Below are 18,407 nucleotides of genomic sequence, written 5' to 3'. Positions count from 1 at the left end.
TTTTTATACCGATTATAAATGTATTGCTATTTTCTTTTAATATCTTTAATTTGCTGTGAAGGTTATTAATGATACTTTTATTCATCTATTGACAATTTAAATCATACTTAAATTATTAGTAATGTTTAAAGACAATCACTACTTAAACTATTTAATTTATAAACTTTTTGTAAAATAAATTTAAATTATGACGTTATTTAATTAAATGGACTAATGTAACTATTTCTGTTATTCTTCAAAATTAATAATTTATTTCGTACATGTAATATCAAAAGTAATTTTTTTTTGTAACAAATCCAAAAAAAATGTTCATTAACATTTTTTAAATATAATAATTACTAAAAAAAAATTATTAAATAGAAACTAATTTTAAAAATAAAAAATAATTAGTTATATCAACTAAATTAAATAATATTTTAAAAATTAAAAAAATTATTATAAATTATTATAAATTAATTTTTGTTATTGATAAATAATTTTTAAATTGATTTTTAATTAGTTACTAAAATTTAAAATTTTAAGATTTAAAAATTTGATAGTTAATTAGATATCAATTTAAAAATTATTTATCAATAAAAAAATTAATTTAAAAATAAAATAAAAAATAATTTTTATTTTAGTCAATATAATAATTAATTATTTTTAATTTTTAAAATTAATTTTATTTAATGATTTTTTTTTACAGTGAGTGCAAAATGCATCACTTAATACTTGCACTGCTCAACATCAAAATAAAATCCTAGAAAGTACTCTTTTTTCTTTTTACTCTTTTTGCCACAACATTAACAATAAATATATCATTTAATTTTACTAAAATAATTTAACTCTCAATAAACACACGATTTACTGTAAATACAAACATTAAAGTGGCTTTATTTAAGAACAAGATAAAAATAAAAATAAATAATTCACTGAAGATTTAAAAATCAATAAAAAAAAAACTCAATCTAAAACTGCTTTAATTTTTTATTCAGAAAACTACTTTAATTTTAGGACGAAAGGAGTGAGAAATTTAAAAAGAAAAAAACTGCAGAATAAGAGTCCATACAATATACAGTGAATGTCAAACTCATGGGACAACACAATGGATCCGAAACATGAGAAATAGGAAGAGGAAGTGATGTTGATTTGTTGTTTTTGCATTTGTTTTGTTCTGATGGTTGTGTCGTTTTGTATTTGGATTTGAGAAGCAACAATCCAAAATTGACATGCAAATAATAAAGTCTGTCCTGCTTTTCAGACTTCTTCGGTCATGAGGTTACGTGAACAGAGGGACAATTACTGCCAACCATAGAAGCCTATGCTAAACAAAAGAGTTAAACTTTTCAAGTTTCCAAATACCCTTTTCATCACTATTCTAGCTAGGATAATGATTAAAAATTAATCACTTGAAAATTATTCAAAGTATCTAAAATAAGTTGATTAAGGATTATGGGTCACTCTTTCCATCAAAGAGACCAAGTTGATTATTTCATTTCTTCAAGGTTTATGTTTCAAATTATTATGACTTGTTTGATCCCATCATAACTGGTCCTACTGGTCCTTGAGGCTTTAACCTTGCATTGGAGTATAACAAAGAAAGTGGTTTGAAAAAAGTCTATTCAATTAAAAATAGGTAACATAGGAATAAGATTTCACGTCTTGCATATTCAATATGCATCTATAATGGAGTTAACAATAAATTTATTCCAGAAAACAAAAGGTCCTATTTTCTATAACTGCAAAATCCATCCTCATCAAATTTCAATTGGGTACCCTTGCTTTGAGGGATCAAATAGAAGCAGGACTTAGTCACGGAACTCATCCATGAATTTTTCATGGAACTCTGTCAAACGGGAGACAATGGCTGGAATCTTTTCTTCTTGAGGCAAAATGGTACACCTGAAATGCCATGTGCCAGGAACCTTGCAAGACAACAACAGTTTAACAATACAATCAGTTTACAATTACCAAAAGGATGGAAAATGCTACTTAGTTGGAACCAGTAATCAATTTTGTTGGTTAATCTGTAAATAAATGTGTCATAACCATATGTTAATTGAAGAGATAAGGCATTTACAAAAGATAATACATAAACTAACCTGTCCAAAACCAGAACCAGGAACAACTACTACTCCTGTTGCATTAAGCAAGCGCTTGCAATAGAAGTTATCAGGTGAAGTATTTTCATCCCCTGCAGCTTTGATAGCCTTTTGGGACAGGCGAATTTGGGGAAACAGATACATTGCCCCTTCTGCTTTGTTGCATGTTACACCCTCTAGCTTGTTGAATGCATCTTCTAGTGTCTGTCAAGAATAAATGGCGACAGAAAGCAAAAATTAATTGGTTAAGGTTCTTGGTAAATGTGATAATGGGATTGTGAAATTGCAAATATTTTAGAGACTACGGTAATCCTTTCCATAGAGTGAGAGCCCTTCAAAATGAACTTCGGTGTGTTAAGTGTTAATCAAATCCATGCATTGGGAGGAAGGGTTCCTTGGAGATGTTCTAAAATATTACTCTTGAAAGAGAATTAAATGTTGGTTGATTTTACTATTTCAAATTATTTCATAGGTAGCTAACCTTTGCACGCCTAGCAAGCGACTCCAAAATATTTCCCTTCTCAGCCATGTATGATTCATAGGACTCGTCTCCAACCTGCAGACAATCATTGAATGTTGAGTATGAAAGGCATGATTAAAATCAAACTAGTAATGGAATGCCAAATGCTGAACTTTAATACAAAATCCATGTGCTAAAAAACCCCGGTGTAGAATAATTTAATAACAGTGTTAATTGTGTTAAATTTTGTTTATTATAAATACGAACAGGGGCTACCAAATGATATACCTTCTTATTTCACATGCGACATTATTTTGGATTTACAATGCCAAAGGCAATACTCGAATAGTAGTGGCACAGAGCATTCCAGAGTAAACGCACCATTACCATTGATGAAGAGAGTTACTATTCTTGGAAGGCAATGCCTCAATCATGTATAATTCCTTCCAACTCACCATGTAAATCTTTAGCACAAGGGAACTTCTGATATGTTAATTCTAGGTTGGCACTATTACCAATCTTATCATGGTCAGAATTGTGTTCAATGTTCTTGTAATTATTCAAACTAAAAAAATATTCCCCCAAAAAGAAATTGCACTTAGAAGATGCAAGGAGTTTACCTTAGGTGGACTCATGACCAAGCTTGCAAGAATTTGACCAGATATATTAGAGCAAAGGTTGACAGATGCCATTTTGTATATTTGTTCCCTTACGTCTGCAGAAAAGCCAGTCACCTCCATGTAACCTCCTCGTTTCCCACACTCCCCATGGTAGCCTGAGGACAAAGAAAAAAGGTGTCTTCCATCAATATTGATCCCTTTTTAGCATAAAATTCTATTGTATCTTGTTAAAATAAATTTTGTACCAACTTACCTTTGGAGACTGATTGAAAGGATACTAAGGTGATGTCATTCTCACCATATCCCATGGACCGAGATACCTTCTTGAATGAGTGAAATTTCTTCTCAGGGACATAAACATTTTCTTGATATACCTTCAAAATGAATTTCGTGTATCATAGTGTTATGCTATTGTGAAAAAAAGAAATTGACTAGGATCTAATAACCTTCATTCCCAAGGTTCATGAAATGCAACTATGTTTTAAATAAATTCAATGTAGTATCTAAGATCTTCAAGAATGGTCCATTTACCTCATCAGCTAAAAGAACCAAACCTTCTTGCTTGCAAAAATCTACTATATTGCGCTGATTTTCCTCAGCAAGAACCTGGGGGCATGACAGAAGAGCCGTGTTACAAAATTTAACGATAAAACTTTGCTTTCTAAGCATTAAGCATCCTCCAAGATCAAGACTTGACTATATCACATGAGATTATATCAGACAGCTTAATTAAATAAATAAATAAGCTTTCATCACTAATCATCAATTTGGCATAAACAATAAATAGCTTGTAGGAGTCATAAGTAATTTTCATTAACCCAAATAGGTTCCACATAAGGTCTTCAAAACATCAACGAAACACTACATAATTATTTGTGGCTCACCTGCCCCGTTGGATTGCCAGGATTTATAACAACTAAAGCCCTAACACTGATGCCCTTAGACTTGGCAGCCTCCAATTGCTTCTTTAGTTCAGGTATTTCCAACCCCCAACCGGTTGCTTCATCTAGATAATAAGGTACCTTTAGAAAAAAATACCCCAGTTAAGCTAATACTCCAACCAAAGTATTATAACAAAATAGTTCACATTCAATGTTTCGAGTGACCAAATTATGTAAATTTTTACATAGATCATTTTTCTTATTTGTCCTTACAAAAAGATGCCACACAACCAATAACATCATCATAAAGAATGCATCTGAATATTGACCAAATTAAATTTAGCATTATGCAATTGTATGCAGAAAACATTACCAAGAATCCACCATGGAGGGTAATTGAGGCCGAGTACAAAGGGTACTGTGGAATGGGACACAGAATACCATCATTTTCTGATCTAATGAGTAATTGCATCATGTTATGGACCTGAAAACATAGAGATGATAGTTTTTAAAACTTATTCAGATTATATATCAAACAAAGTCTCATCATCAATTAAAACCATATAGAAATATCAAAGGCAAAGTAGAGACATACTGCCGGGCTTGCACCATCTGTCATGAAAATGTCATCAGGATTGCAAGGAAAACCATCACGCTCTTCAATCCCAGCCGCTATTGTATCACGTAAACCCTTGACACCCTGACATGAAAATAATAACAATTTCATGGCTCTGCCTCTGTATAGCATAGAAATAAACCAAATTTGATAACTCAATAAATACCTGACTGTGGCTATAGGCACCAGTTGCTCTACCGGGAATCTGTTCCACAATCTGCCAAGCTCGTTCTATTGCATCAGCACTGCAGTATGCCAAAGGTCAAGTTAGACCAAATCACCAGTAACAGAAGGAACTTTTATTCTGTTCCACGTTATAGTAAACTATAACATTACAAAACTGAATTAAGAATACCACTTAGTCATTCAAATTCAATTTGCATTCGTAATTCTATGCTTGTAGGTTTTCACAGAAGTTTGTTATACATTATAATCAAATTGAAAATACCACTGACTAGATCATTGCTAGTTATATATGCTACTGCAGGCATATGATTCATACTCTAATACAATTGTTCCATCAAGAAAATCGTAGACAGTTTCCTGCTTCACTGTGACTAGTTATCTAGATGCTGCCAGTTATTTTGTTTATTTTTATCCTGTTACCTGAACAAACCCTGGGTTTCACTTTTGTCCAATAAAGCTGGATGATCAGATAAAGCAAGAACCTGACAGAAATGAGATTGTCATAATAAGCGTTGCTTAATTTGTATTTTGCTACATTCACTGCACAAAATTATAAACAGCAAACCTCTCGGAAAAAAGTTATTGGAGCCTGGCCAAGAGACTGAGGATTTCCAATGTTGCAGTAAAGTATCTATATTCAGATAAAAGAAAAGTGAGAGGAAAAGACAAAACAAAAGTAGAGCAACAGCTTCATGAAGTTGAAGTCTAGTGAAATTACAGATAATTTTGTCACCCTCAACCTTTTTTCTTGGAGGGGATGGGGGTGGGAATATTTTAAAATAAAAAGAAAAGTGCATATTATTTTTATTTCATCCTAAAAAAAGGGGCATCTGATGACAAAATGATTAAAATTTATCCTGCAAAATTGGTTCATTTTTTCTCAAAAACAAATGGCCAAGGAAGATTCCCCATTCCAATTACAAAATGTCTTACTATTACAGAGATGTAGAATAGAAGCATATCCAAGAACAGTTGAAATGTTCATACTATAACAGCCAACTCATGCAACTATTTTTAACCATTCATATGGTTGCATTGCCTCACAATTAATACATTTGATCCAAAGAATTAAGGATATAAAGAAATAGTTAATCATAGAATGAGAGCCTTGGGACAACAATTGGAATTTTCACCCTATGATGGGAACTTCAGATGTTCAGGTTGTGGAATCAACCTATTACAACTTTACTAATTCAACATAAGGCTGTCTACTACACAGTGGGTTCACCCGTTACAAGAACACCGTGCACATAAGGAGCTTTGTAGAACCCCTTACATGTCTTCCTCCTGAGAGCTAAAAAAAACAGAGTTCTACTTCAGAAGTCATAAAGTTGAAAAAGAAAAGTACCTCGTCAAATGGATGAGAACCGGGATTGGCCTGTAAATCCTTTTGCAAATTCTGCAACATTATTAAGGCGATGTAAGCAGAGAGTATTGTAACAATTGCCCATAGAAAATTCTTAAGTGATCAATTTAGTGTCAGAGGAGCACTGTGAAATCAACTTATTTTGTCAATGCAAAGGTATAAAATGTATCTATCTTGGAATAAACCAAGACAAAAATACTTTTTTCCATGAATGGCCTAATTTTAATATGTACAGTCAAATCACCGTACCTGAGCAAGTGTGACAACCTCTCCTCTAACGGCGTACTCACATTTCAGAACCTAGACAACAAAAAAACATAGTTTCAAATTACCAAATAAAATATGAAAATTGGTGGCATCATAACAAAACCGTATTAAAAGCTATGAACACTAACATTAATACAAGGAGATAATCTCTAAAATGTATGAAACGCATAAATACATATGTATATATTATGAATTATATAAATTAATAATAAATATGTTTCAGTTTTAGTTTTAGTTTTTTTTTTTTTTTAAATGTTTTTTATTTTTATAGTCATAATAAAAATTTATACAATAAGTTTTAGTATTTAAAAAATTAATATATTTCTTATTTTTAAAATTGTGTTAGAATCGTATAGGATTATCATAAATTCAATAAATATTTTTTGAATTAAACACTTTATCAATACGTGTCCTATAAGTATTAGGAATGTCGTAGGTCGGTGTCCTATGAGTGTTACAAGTGTCATAGGTCGATTCGGTGTCCTACAAGTGTCGTAGGTCGATTCGGTGTCCTACAAGTGTCGTAGGTCGATTCGGTGTCCTACAAGTGTCGTAGGTCGATTCGGTGTCCAACAAGTGTCGTAGGTCGAACGTAGGTCGATTCGACCGATTCGACCGTCAAACACGCTATTTAAGAATTATTTAAGAATTCAGTGTCCTACAAGTGTCGTAGGTCGATTCGGCTGTCAAACACGCTATTTAACACGCTATTTAAGAAGTGTGTTAGAACCTCAGATCGAGAGAAAAAAAAAACAAGTGGGCAAATATTTTAGCAGACGATCACACTTTATAAATAAATGAAACGTGTCAAAATCCATTAAAACAGCATAAGCAATATCTCTACTGATACTAATCTTTCCACCAATCCCAGCGTTGAACACAATTAGGAAGCACATAAACACTCAATTGGGCATATAAAAGTATATAAAATTAAACGACCTATAACTAGGTCATCAGTCACACCACTAGACAGAAAACAACGAAGAAAAAAGATCATCGTCAAACCCGAGTCACAGATCAATAACAATAACAATAAGCAAGCCTTTCGAAGTAAAAAACAGCTATAATTTAATCAAAGGTCGATCCTTCGACAAACAAACACGTTACACCATGCAAGAACTAATAAAGAGAACCCTAAAATAATCAACTCGAAATCATGCTTGCCCAGATAAAAAAAAACGATCACACAGATCAAAGCTTGCAACTTTAGCACACCCAGAAGTGAAAAAAGCGAAAGAGAATTGAAGGAAGCACAGACCTTGGGGTTGATGTTTTGAGCGGTGACTGGGAAAGGGGAATCAGAGGCCATGGAAGAAAACGGAGTAGAAAATAAGAAGCGGTAGGGGGAAAACAGAGAGTGAGAAGAGATAGAGGAAGAAGCAGGAAAGGGAGGGTGATTGTGACTGTGGCGAGGAAGAAGAAGAAGTGAACGATTGAAAAGGCGCCTGAATCTGTCTGCAGCGATTTTCCGCATTGTTATGAGGGCTATATATATATAAAAGGAAGATGAAGATTTGACGGTGAGACAGGGAAGGCGCGTGCGTGTATCTAGAAAGAAACAATATATGAAAGAAACAATATGTGACAACTTTGTTGATTTGGAGAACTTTCCAACTCCAACATACAAGCCGCCCCACTCTCTGTCAAAACTTCAGCCGCTCATGCACTCTCAATGGAATATGTACTTATAGCTTTTCTTTTCTAAATTATGTAATTCTATTTCATAAAATAGTTTTAAAAAAATTATTTCCAAATTGGACATGAGAAAAAAATATTTACTTATCATGTATTATTTTAATTTTTATATTAAATTGAAATTGTAAATGTCTAGTAGATCTAATTATATCAAATTTTCTTGAAATTTAATATATATTAGTAGAAATACAGGTGTCATTGCGTTATGTATTTATATTTTTCTCTTTTACTCAATTTTTATGATGATAGAAATTTAACATATATACAGAAATAGTTTTGGATCAGTCGAAACTGAAAAGCGAAAAATAGTACAGAGACTGATTAAAAATGGAATGTAAGATTTTGTGTGAAAATGTGTGAGAATTTGCTCTGTTTCTTATCTTAAAATAAGAAACTAATAAAAGAGTGAAATCATATAAAAACTGTACATTAATATTAATTTAAAAATAATTTTACTTTTTTAAGTAATTTTTATAAAATAACAAAATACTCAATTGTATTAATAAAATAAGATATATTAAATAAGGTAGAATAAGAAAAAATTTGTGTAAATCAAAAAAACTATTATAATAGGAAATTCCATTTATATATTTAAAATATTTTTTATTTTATTTTAAAAAATACAAAATAGAATTATACCATTTGAGAGAAAAAAATCGTACTTATATCATTCCTTTTTTTTTCGTTTTCTTTCATCTTATAAATTATGTTATATCAATTTTTAATGTTGCATTCATATCAATTATTTATTTCTTATAAGTAAGGACTATCTTTTTGTTCGAACAGAGGTTAATACCCTTTTGTTAAATATTTTTCTTAATTTTTTTTATAACAGTGACTAGATAAAGATAATTATGTAACAACAATAACTTAAAATAGTAATAGGTGTGCTGGTTTAAAAAAAATAAAATTAAAAATATATTAGTCTAATTATTGAGAATCTTAATCACACGTAAGATCACTAAAAATAAGATAGATATTTTCCTTCAATATATAACTTATTTCAAATAAGATATAAATAGAATTATTTTAAATATATTTGTATATTTGAGCTTTAAAATCAAAATCACTAATTAAATAGAATAATCCTACTTCAATGAATTACACTTAAAATGCAAAATGTAGTATATACTAATGACAAACATTTACAAATTAAATATGAAATATTTTTTAGATAAAAATAAAGTATACTCTTCAAGATTATATTGGAATAAAAATAAAATCCAATCGATAAAGTTGTTATTTAATCATTCTATTCCCATTCTACTTGTATAAGATGGTTATAGTAAGAAAATTAAATAGAATTTAGTCTAAAATTATGTCTTTTAATTTTTTTAATAATATATTTTAAATACAATGAAAGAGAATAAAAGACACAATAATAATTTATTTATTGTTTTATTAAAGAAAGCAAAATATATTAATTCAAACTTTTATCCGAGATAAAATATAAAATAAAGATATATTTGACTAAACTCCTCTTCTCCAGTTACACGATCCTCGTCATCTTCGGACTAAAATTAACCAAAAAACGTAAAGAGTATGCAGTTTAAGAATTCCACCATTTTTTACTCTTAAAAATTTCAAATACTAAAATCAAAGAAAACTGAGATGTTATTTCATTTTTCTCCCTTTTCAAGTAAATAAAAAAAATATTATTACTATTTTATTATAAATTTCACTAGAGATAAATCATAATATATAAAATAAAAGTAAATGTAAATTTTATTTTATAATATTTTTTAAAAATATAAGCTTGTGAAATAAGATTAACATTTACTCGTATATTATAAATTGATTTTAGTTTAATATAAAATATTCATCATATTTTATATATTTTATTTGATCTTATGGGATAATGGTTATTTTTTTTTACGAAATTAACTAGGAGGCTAATGGATATTTAAAATGTTTCTAAGTGTCTTGCAAATCTTTCTACTTTCTACTTTAACATCATTTAAATTGGAGCAATTCTTTCCAAAAATATCTTCAACACATAATAAAGCCTTTCTTTTCTCCTTCAAAACGGAGTTTACTTTCAGAAAAAAAAAAAAAAACTATATTATAAATAAGTTTGACAAATAAAAAACAAATTCCTTGTATTAGAATCAATGTAGCGCAGAAACTGACACGAACACTAATAGAACACGGACACGAAAATAAGTATAATATATAAAATGTAGGACACAGGGTCACGGATCTATATATTATATAATTATGAATTATATAAATTGACAATAAAGATTTATGTGAACAAGTATGTTCCAGATTATTTTTTGGAGCAGAAAGATGTTTTTGATGACTGGTTCAAAAGGATTTGTTTCTTATTTTTATAATCATAATAAAAATTTATACAATAAATTTGAGTTTTTAGAAAATTAATGTATTTTTCCTTTTTAAAAGTATATTAGAACTGTACTAGAATTATCAGAAATCCAGCAAATATTTAATTGGACACTTCATAAATACGTATCCTACAAGTGTCATACAAATATCGGTGGACGATATGAGTATTCGATACCAACACGACATTTAACGTAAATATTTGAACTTCATATATTAAAATACATGTTCTCTCCTATGATGACGACTTTGGAAAAAGTGAATGGAAAGTATGAAGATGATTCCATCCCGTGCAAAGAATAATGTATGATATTACTAACTTTATAGTATTTATATATAACTGTGGTTTACATATAAGTACTTTTTTACAATAAGCACTTGACGATGCACGGGGTTGAATCATAATCCTTTAAACTTTGTTAAGCTAAGCTATTATAATTAAGGTTGCATTAATATTTAATAATCATGATTTTGATGGTTTTGAGGATAGTTGAAAATTTGAATTGAATACTGTGGTTTTGAAATCTGTGGATCAAATTTGAATTTGAATTGCATTTCATCTTTTTCTCTCTTTCTGTTTTCTATCATTTTCTTAATGACCTCATCACATGCCTCACTTTTGTTTATCAGAAAATGGCCTTTGCTGAGAAGGGATTTATTCACGTTATCTCACTTTTGCATATCAAATTTGAACTGCTGTAAGTGTAAATACGTACTCCTGTTGCTTATAGATATCTCTCAAAGCTTCTAAGGAAAAAAAAATGTTAAAAATACTTGTTAAAATATAGATTTGAACAAATGAGAAAATTATCTTATTAAGTAAGAAATATAGAATAGAAAATATATATTAATATGGTATTTTTTATAAATTTTAATTTTATTGGTAAAAAAATTGAAACCAACAAATAAGTTAGAAGAGAAAAATCAAATATAAAAACACCCATTTGATGTGGAGACTATGCAATTCTCCCACGTATATGAGATAAAGTGAGTGAGATAAAAGGGAATTCTAGTGATGTAATCAATAGGGTCATTCAGTTAGGGATACCTTTTATTATACAAGTTATTTATGCATAGTTGAGTTTAAATGATTAAAGGTTAGTTTGAATTGAAATACACTCTAAAATATTTCAAAATTCAAATCCATTTATTTTTTTTATATTTTTCTCTTAAATTTTTTTACTTATCTATTTTCTTAAATCCTCACACATCCCTTCTTTAATCTAAACATAACCTAAGAGTGCAAACTTAGTTAAAACTAAAGACAAATTCTTCACCCACCTCCATATTAATTATGAAAAATCAATTTTAAATATTTTTAAAAAAATTAAATAACCTTAAGTGAAACATAATCTTACCTTTTTAAAATAGACTCAGTTGTACCTTCATATTTCCCTTTCAGCCGCATACCTCCTTCCAGCCACAATGTTTGAGAGAGTGTTTTCATTGATAGTGTGTGAGAGAATTAACAAGAAAATTTAGTGTATTCGACATTTCTCAATATAAAGATAATTTTTTTTTTTTTTGAGTTTTGTACTCTATTGTTGCACTTTGTTTTTTTTTTGGGTTTTGTTGACTTTAAAAAATGAAAAAAAAAAAACACAATCACCACTAGTAATAACACCACAAAACTTACTCCAACTATCAACATTTATCACCGATCATCGATCATCGCAACAACCACCACACTCGCAATTGAAGAAGAGGACATCACATTCTCCAAATGTTGTTAGAATTAAAAAAAATACATATAAAAATGCAGGGAGAAGGTATGAAGGTGCATATAGAATATGCCACACTAAAAATAAAAATTTAGCTAGAAAAAAAAAATAGATTACTATTTAGCAACAAATGATATGTCCTAAGGGTGGCAATGCGGACTGGCCCGCCCCACACTTGGCCCGTAAAAAACGAGCCGGATTGGCCCGTCCCGCATAAAATTTGCGGGTTGATTTTTTAACCCGCCCCGCATAAGGGTTGACTCGCGGGCCTGCGGGCCAGTCTACATAAGAATTTTTAAAAAAAAAATTGAATTCTTTTATTTAGATGCATTAAGTAAATTATCTCATAATATTATTTTCACGAGACATGCGTAGTAAGATTTTATTAAAAATTTTGGAATGTGAAATATGAGGCTACATGAAGAAAATATGGAGGTGCAGAAAAAAAATTTACATTTTAAAGTTATGCAGGCCAATCCGCCCCGCCCCGCACTTGGTCCGTGCGGACTGCGGGTTATGCAAGACAGGCCTAAGCAGGTCAACGGGTTGAAAAAAACAACTTGCCCCACGTTTTTTCAGCGAGCCACAGTCCGACCCGCACGACCCTCCCTACTTTGACACCCTAATCTATCCGACTAAATAATCTATACCTCAAGATGGTTAATTACATAAAAGACAAAAATTTCATCGTAATACATAAAGTATGTTTGGAAGTATTTATAAGTTTAGTTTTAATTTATGTTAAACTTTATTTATTATATTTTTCTCACATAGGAAAAATTATAAATCATTTTTAACATTTTTTAAAGTGTTATTCTTCATCAACCATTAATTTTAAGAAAATAAATTAATAGATTGAGGGATATTTATTATAATAACTTTTTGAATAATTTTATCATTTTCCCTATATTTATAAGTAATAATTGAATTTTGAATCGTTATTAAAATAATTTGAACTTGGTATGGCGAAATAAGTAAATGTGTTTATCCAATTCATATATCACAAATCTTAAATCCTAAACCATAAATCCAATTCATCAAGTTTATCTTAACCAAACATAAATACACACTAATAATCTTTCATATATCACAAAGAATAATGATAGTCAATAATTATATAGAATATATTTAAATACCAATGTATATGAATTTAGTTAAGATTTTAATTTGAGAAATTGAGTGAGTATACAATAAATTTAGAGCACATAATTGATTTTAAGTTAAACAATTATTGGAAATACCAATTTATATGAATTTAGATAAGATTTTAATTTGAGAAATTGATTGGGTATACAATAAATTTAGAGCACATAATTGATTTTAAGTTAAACAATTATTGGGAGATTTTATGTTAGATAAAAAAAAATACGTAAAAAATTCATAAAACTAAGTTATAAGATGAGATTTAGACTCACTTATCTATTATGAAATGTTTTAATCTTTAGATAATGTGAAAACATACATAATTAACTTATAATTTGAAGAGAGAAAATCTTCATACAATATATTTCTGTACATGGAGTTAGGTAAATACACAAGAGAATAAGACATATTTATTTTTCTTAACATCTTCATTTTTCTTACCATATTCTTATATAATTTTCTTATATGGTATATCGGCTAAATAAGAGATCATGTCGAACATTGACAAAATAGTCATATCGAGACTACCAACTCCTCCCGTGTGAAACTATATATTATGGGTAGTTTAATAATAAATAACTTGATAAGTCCAATAAACAATAATTAAAATAAATTCAAAATGATTCTAATACCATATTAAAAAGTAAACTTTAAAGTTTAATTCAACCTCGTAAAATTGGAATTTTATAAATTGAGATTTACTTATATAAAATATATTAATCTCTCACGTCTCCAATACTATACTATGAAAAATGTATTTTGTATTAAAAGTAAGTTGTACTAGAAACGCACTTAAAGTTACTTAATTTGTATATGTATATAACATGCAATTGTTTAGGAAGCTGGCAGAATATTGAAACAGTAGCTTCCCCTTGGAGTTAATATATATTCATTTTCATTGGCATCTGAAATTTGACATATTTTTCGAAACTGCAAAGTGTAGAAGAATTTTATAAACCATTAAAAAGTAGGTCAAAAAAATGCGTGTAGTGTAGTAATACATGTTAGAAGAGAGTGATTAAAAGAGAAGTTAAATATGCTTGATAACCCCCGATTCTTTCCGTATGTTTGTATGAGGCAGGTGTTCAAATCACAAGGTGGAATCAAACTGCACAGCTGCATTTGGCAACCATTCGGGGCCTTGGATAAAGGACTGCACAGTGAACTCCTCTGCGTTGCGGTCGGTGATAGTGGGCTTATAACCGGCCCATTTGACCCTTTGGGACACGTCAGCTCCCGGCCCACTATTCTGATACTCTGCATAGAAGATGGTAGTTGGAGGCTCCACATTAGGGACCCAACTCATCCACCCCACCGGATTCAGCAATGCCCCAATATCAGATTGCATGATCACAGTGGTGGAGAAGTCTTTCCATGGCCTCCCAAGGTATGTGGGGGCTGTGAGATTGTTGCCAAAGGGAGTAATTGTTGATTTCTGAATTATAATTCCAGTGTTCTGGTTAGGGTCTTTCTTGCCCTGAGCTGTGATGGTGTTGAACTGGTTTGGTAGGGGCTGTCTAGGCATTATTTTGCAGCTTTGGAACACAACAGCTGCATTGCCAAATATGAAGTCTATGGTGCCTGTAATGTCACAGTCACGGTAGAATTGGCGGTTGGAATGGGCATAGAGGGTGTCTTGGAAGCCATCAAACGAGCATCTGAAGAACACAGAGCGATCCGACCCAGATCTCAATGCCACAGCCTGGTGCTTTGAAGCACCTGCATTGTTCACAAACCCTATGTCTTTGGCAATGAATCCCTTGCCTTTAACAGCTGCAAAAAGTAACACTTTCTGTTAGTCGTATTCATATGTCATAGTCAGGCAAATGTGAATTTGTTAAATCTTGTACCAACATCATAGTTTGACGCATAAAAGCAGGTGAGCACCTAAAAATCCATGTCTATTGTCTGAAGACAGCATTAATGGATAGTGTGGACATTAGTTAGGAGAAGGTAATGCAGACATCCACATGGGAAGGCCATGAATAATGCAGAAAACAGCATAATGCTTGGTGGGTCATGATAATGAAAGAGGGGGCACATGATGACACTTAATACCATGTGGCTCACCAGACGCACTAAAGCACTTCCCACACATGCTTTCCCATCAAACTTGTTTTTTTTTTTCATAACAATGTGAAACAATGAAACCTCACAAATTCGTCCCTTCTTATATTCAGTATACTTAACCATGAAATAATCCAAAAGGTAAAAATAAATCACTCAAATTAATTGTTGGGTGAAAATACCAATCGATTTTTTTCATTTTCCATAAATCTGATTATGGGCAGAGAACGAAATTTATGCCAAAGTTTCAAAGAGAGAATAATCAAACAACAGAAAATATAATGATCCTAAACGTTAATGCACCAATTTTCAAAGATAGCATTAAAAGCACAGCAACTTGTGATAAAATAAATTGCAGAAAATAAATAAATGAAGAAAAAATTTATACGTAAAGTGCTTACCGAAAGTTGCAGTTTCGAAAGTCGGCGTTCCGTCCATGAAGTTCCGGCTACCGAGGACGAAGGTTTTGTCCTTGCCGTCACCGTAGATCATCACATTCCACGTGTTCTTATCCAAATCGATGTTCTCCACGTACCTCCCTTCCTTCACGTACACCGAGAATCTCTTCTCGCTCTTCTTCTTCACCAACTTCAGCGCCTCGCCGATCGTCTTGAACTGTCCACTGCCATCCTTCGCCACCACAGCATCCGGCGTGGAGTCGTTGTTCTTCTCCTCCAGCAGCCTTCGCTCCGCCGCGCCCAGCCACTCCGGAAACCCTAGCAGCCGCCGGTGGTGAATCGGCGTCTCGAACCGCGACAGCAGCCCTAGGATCTTCGTGACGATAGCCAAACTGTTGCTCGCGAACTCCGTGGAGTTCCTCATGGCAGTCTCGATCTCCTGGAGAGCGCCGCGAGCAGCGGTGGAGTTAAGCTCGCCGACCGCGTCAAGGCACGTGTCCTGGTCCGTGAGCGCCGCGCTGAGCCACGTCTCCACGTTGCTGACGCTCGCCGAAGAAGCAATCCTCCCGGCGACGGTTCCGAGCGCGGAGATCGAGTCGTTGAGGCGGTCCAGCGCGTCGCCGATGACGGAACTGCAGACGTCAATCGCCTTCTGCAGACGCGCGTCCTGCTCCGCATTGGCGCGAAGCTTGGAAGGGAAGCTGGAGAGCTTGGAGAGCTCGTCAATGGCGACGCGGAGCGAGAGCTTGAAGAGGAGCTCCGGGTCGGTGGTGTTGGATTCCGGCAACGAGGATATGGAGGAGAAGCAGGAGCTAGGGTAGCGAGTGGTGTCGCACACCGCTTTGAGTGACGCGGCAGGAGATAACTCAGTTTGCGGAACCGAGTCAGACGAGGGTGATGATTCGCTGTTGCGGTTGTGTATGACGACCCCTGCAACCGCAGCGATGATGACCGCAATTAGAACGATGGAAGAAACTGCGATGATTATGAGGCGCTTACGTGTCTTCTTCTCATAGGCTTGCTGCTCCAACTCGTCCACTTTCCCGTAGCCCTTGAAGGACTTAATTGTATCCATACTTAAGATCTGTTTGGTTCCTCACTCTATTCAAAAACCCCTCTTTCTAGCTTCCCACTCTTCTATACTTACCCTTTTATATGCAACTTTGTGCCATTTTATAACCCAACAATAAACAAAACAAATACCTTTTACCTACTCGAATCATTCAACGTGTGACACTTAGGATGTTTTACGTGGAATGTTACTATTTGCACTTTAATAAATAAGATTTTATTTTATTTTGACTTCACACTTTACTGTGGGAGCTTTTTATCTCATGACACTTTTATTTTAATTTAATATTTATTTATTTATTTTATGCTTTGGGATAAGAATGTGGAGAGTGTCATTTCCACAATGCTTCTTTGCTAAGATTCAGTGCAATCAGCATCTAAGAACAAATTCTTTTTTTTATGCATAATGAAAGCTAATTATGGTGTTTCGTGGGTTAATTGCGTTCCTATTAAATTTTTTTGCTTATAAGTGTTTTATCGTCTTACGTTTGAACCAACAAAAGCCAAACATGTTTCCAACAATCCATTATTCTGATTTGTAAAATTAAAACTAATTCGTTGGATTTTTAAATTGAATACACGGTTTGGAAACGGTATTGTGACAAGCTAACACAATAAATCCACACGGTTTCCTTATTTTTCACAGTGAATCTGAGCTGTGTTTTTTATCGTTCATTCCTTCCACAACTGTTACACACTAAGAAGACAGAAACCTTTTTTTTGTTTGTGTAAATGCAGTTGGTTTTAGTCAAACCATCAAACAATCATTAAAAAAAAGGATTGTTAAAAGAAATTAATGCACGCATTTTAAAAATAATATTTATTTTGGCTCTTGTTTTTTTAGAAAGTGAAGGATATAATTACACGAAACCTAAGTTCTAAATTATGTTAATTTGAGGGAATATTTTATGATCATTGGATGTGGCAGTGTTTTGCGTTGGCAAATGGCAACTATCCGGTAATCGCGCCATAGGAATACGGTTTCTTTGATTGTTTCTTCCTTTCCTCAACCCACCACAAATGTTGCAATTTTGTGTTCCCATTCAAGCTTTTTCTGCACTCTATAATCACTTTTAAATCGAAGCTTATCAAATAAATACAAAATTGTAGATAATTAAAACAGGTAACTTTAAATATATTTTCATCTAATCTATCTTGGAAACATCAAGCATGTTGCAAATATTGGAAATCTTCAAACTTAAAAAATATTTTTAATTGGTTTTTCTTATAATAATAATCCAGAGGAATAATATTATTATTGTATAAATTTCATAAATGATCTTAAGTTTTAGGCAGTTTCTTCCTGCACCCGTAATGTTGCGCAAAGACAAAATTGTCCCTGTATATTTATTTTTTTATTCCAGATTATGAAATATGATAAATTTTTGGATTGACACGTCCTATAATCTTCCGAATTGATGTTTTCGATAGTACATGAATGACAGTGTTAATCCAAAATAAAAAAATGCAAAACATCCATAATTAAAAAAAC

General features: G+C 32.0%; 2 protein-coding genes across 2 annotated transcripts; both read right to left on the bottom strand.

Annotated features, from left to right (window-relative positions):
• Window positions 1–1,582: 1,582 nt before the first annotated feature.
• Window positions 1,583–8,151, bottom strand: LOC137818154 (alanine aminotransferase 2). The gene is made up of 15 exons (XM_068621407.2): window positions 7,736–8,151; window positions 6,460–6,510; window positions 6,193–6,243; window positions 5,410–5,475; window positions 5,265–5,326; window positions 4,825–4,903; window positions 4,638–4,742; window positions 4,416–4,526; window positions 4,046–4,183; window positions 3,693–3,767; window positions 3,415–3,535; window positions 3,162–3,316; window positions 2,563–2,637; window positions 2,082–2,285; window positions 1,583–1,904 (listed from the first exon to the last, which is right to left on the bottom strand). Exons 1-15 carry the CDS (start codon window positions 7,949–7,951, stop codon window positions 1,788–1,790), a joined length of 1,626 nt encoding a protein of 541 aa, XP_068477508.2. The 5' UTR covers window positions 7,952–8,151; the 3' UTR covers window positions 1,583–1,787.
• A 6,148-nt stretch (window positions 8,152–14,299) lies between these two features.
• On the bottom strand, window positions 14,300–17,144 carry PME1 (pectin methylesterase 1). Its single transcript, XM_068621808.2, has 2 exons — window positions 15,848–17,144; window positions 14,300–15,152 (listed from the first exon to the last, which is right to left on the bottom strand). The coding sequence occupies exons 1-2, from the start codon at window positions 16,917–16,919 to the stop codon at window positions 14,470–14,472; spliced, it is 1,755 nt and encodes a 584-aa protein (XP_068477909.2). The 5' UTR covers window positions 16,920–17,144; the 3' UTR covers window positions 14,300–14,469.
• Between the last annotated feature and the right edge of the window lie 1,263 nt (window positions 17,145–18,407).

This window comes from Phaseolus vulgaris, chromosome 10 (genome assembly GCF_051622355.1).
Source record: "Phaseolus vulgaris cultivar YP4 chromosome 10, ASM5162235v1, whole genome shotgun sequence".
Taxonomy (NCBI): Eukaryota; Viridiplantae; Streptophyta; class Magnoliopsida; order Fabales; family Fabaceae; genus Phaseolus; species Phaseolus vulgaris.
This window is presented reverse-complemented; position numbering and strand designations above follow the sequence as displayed.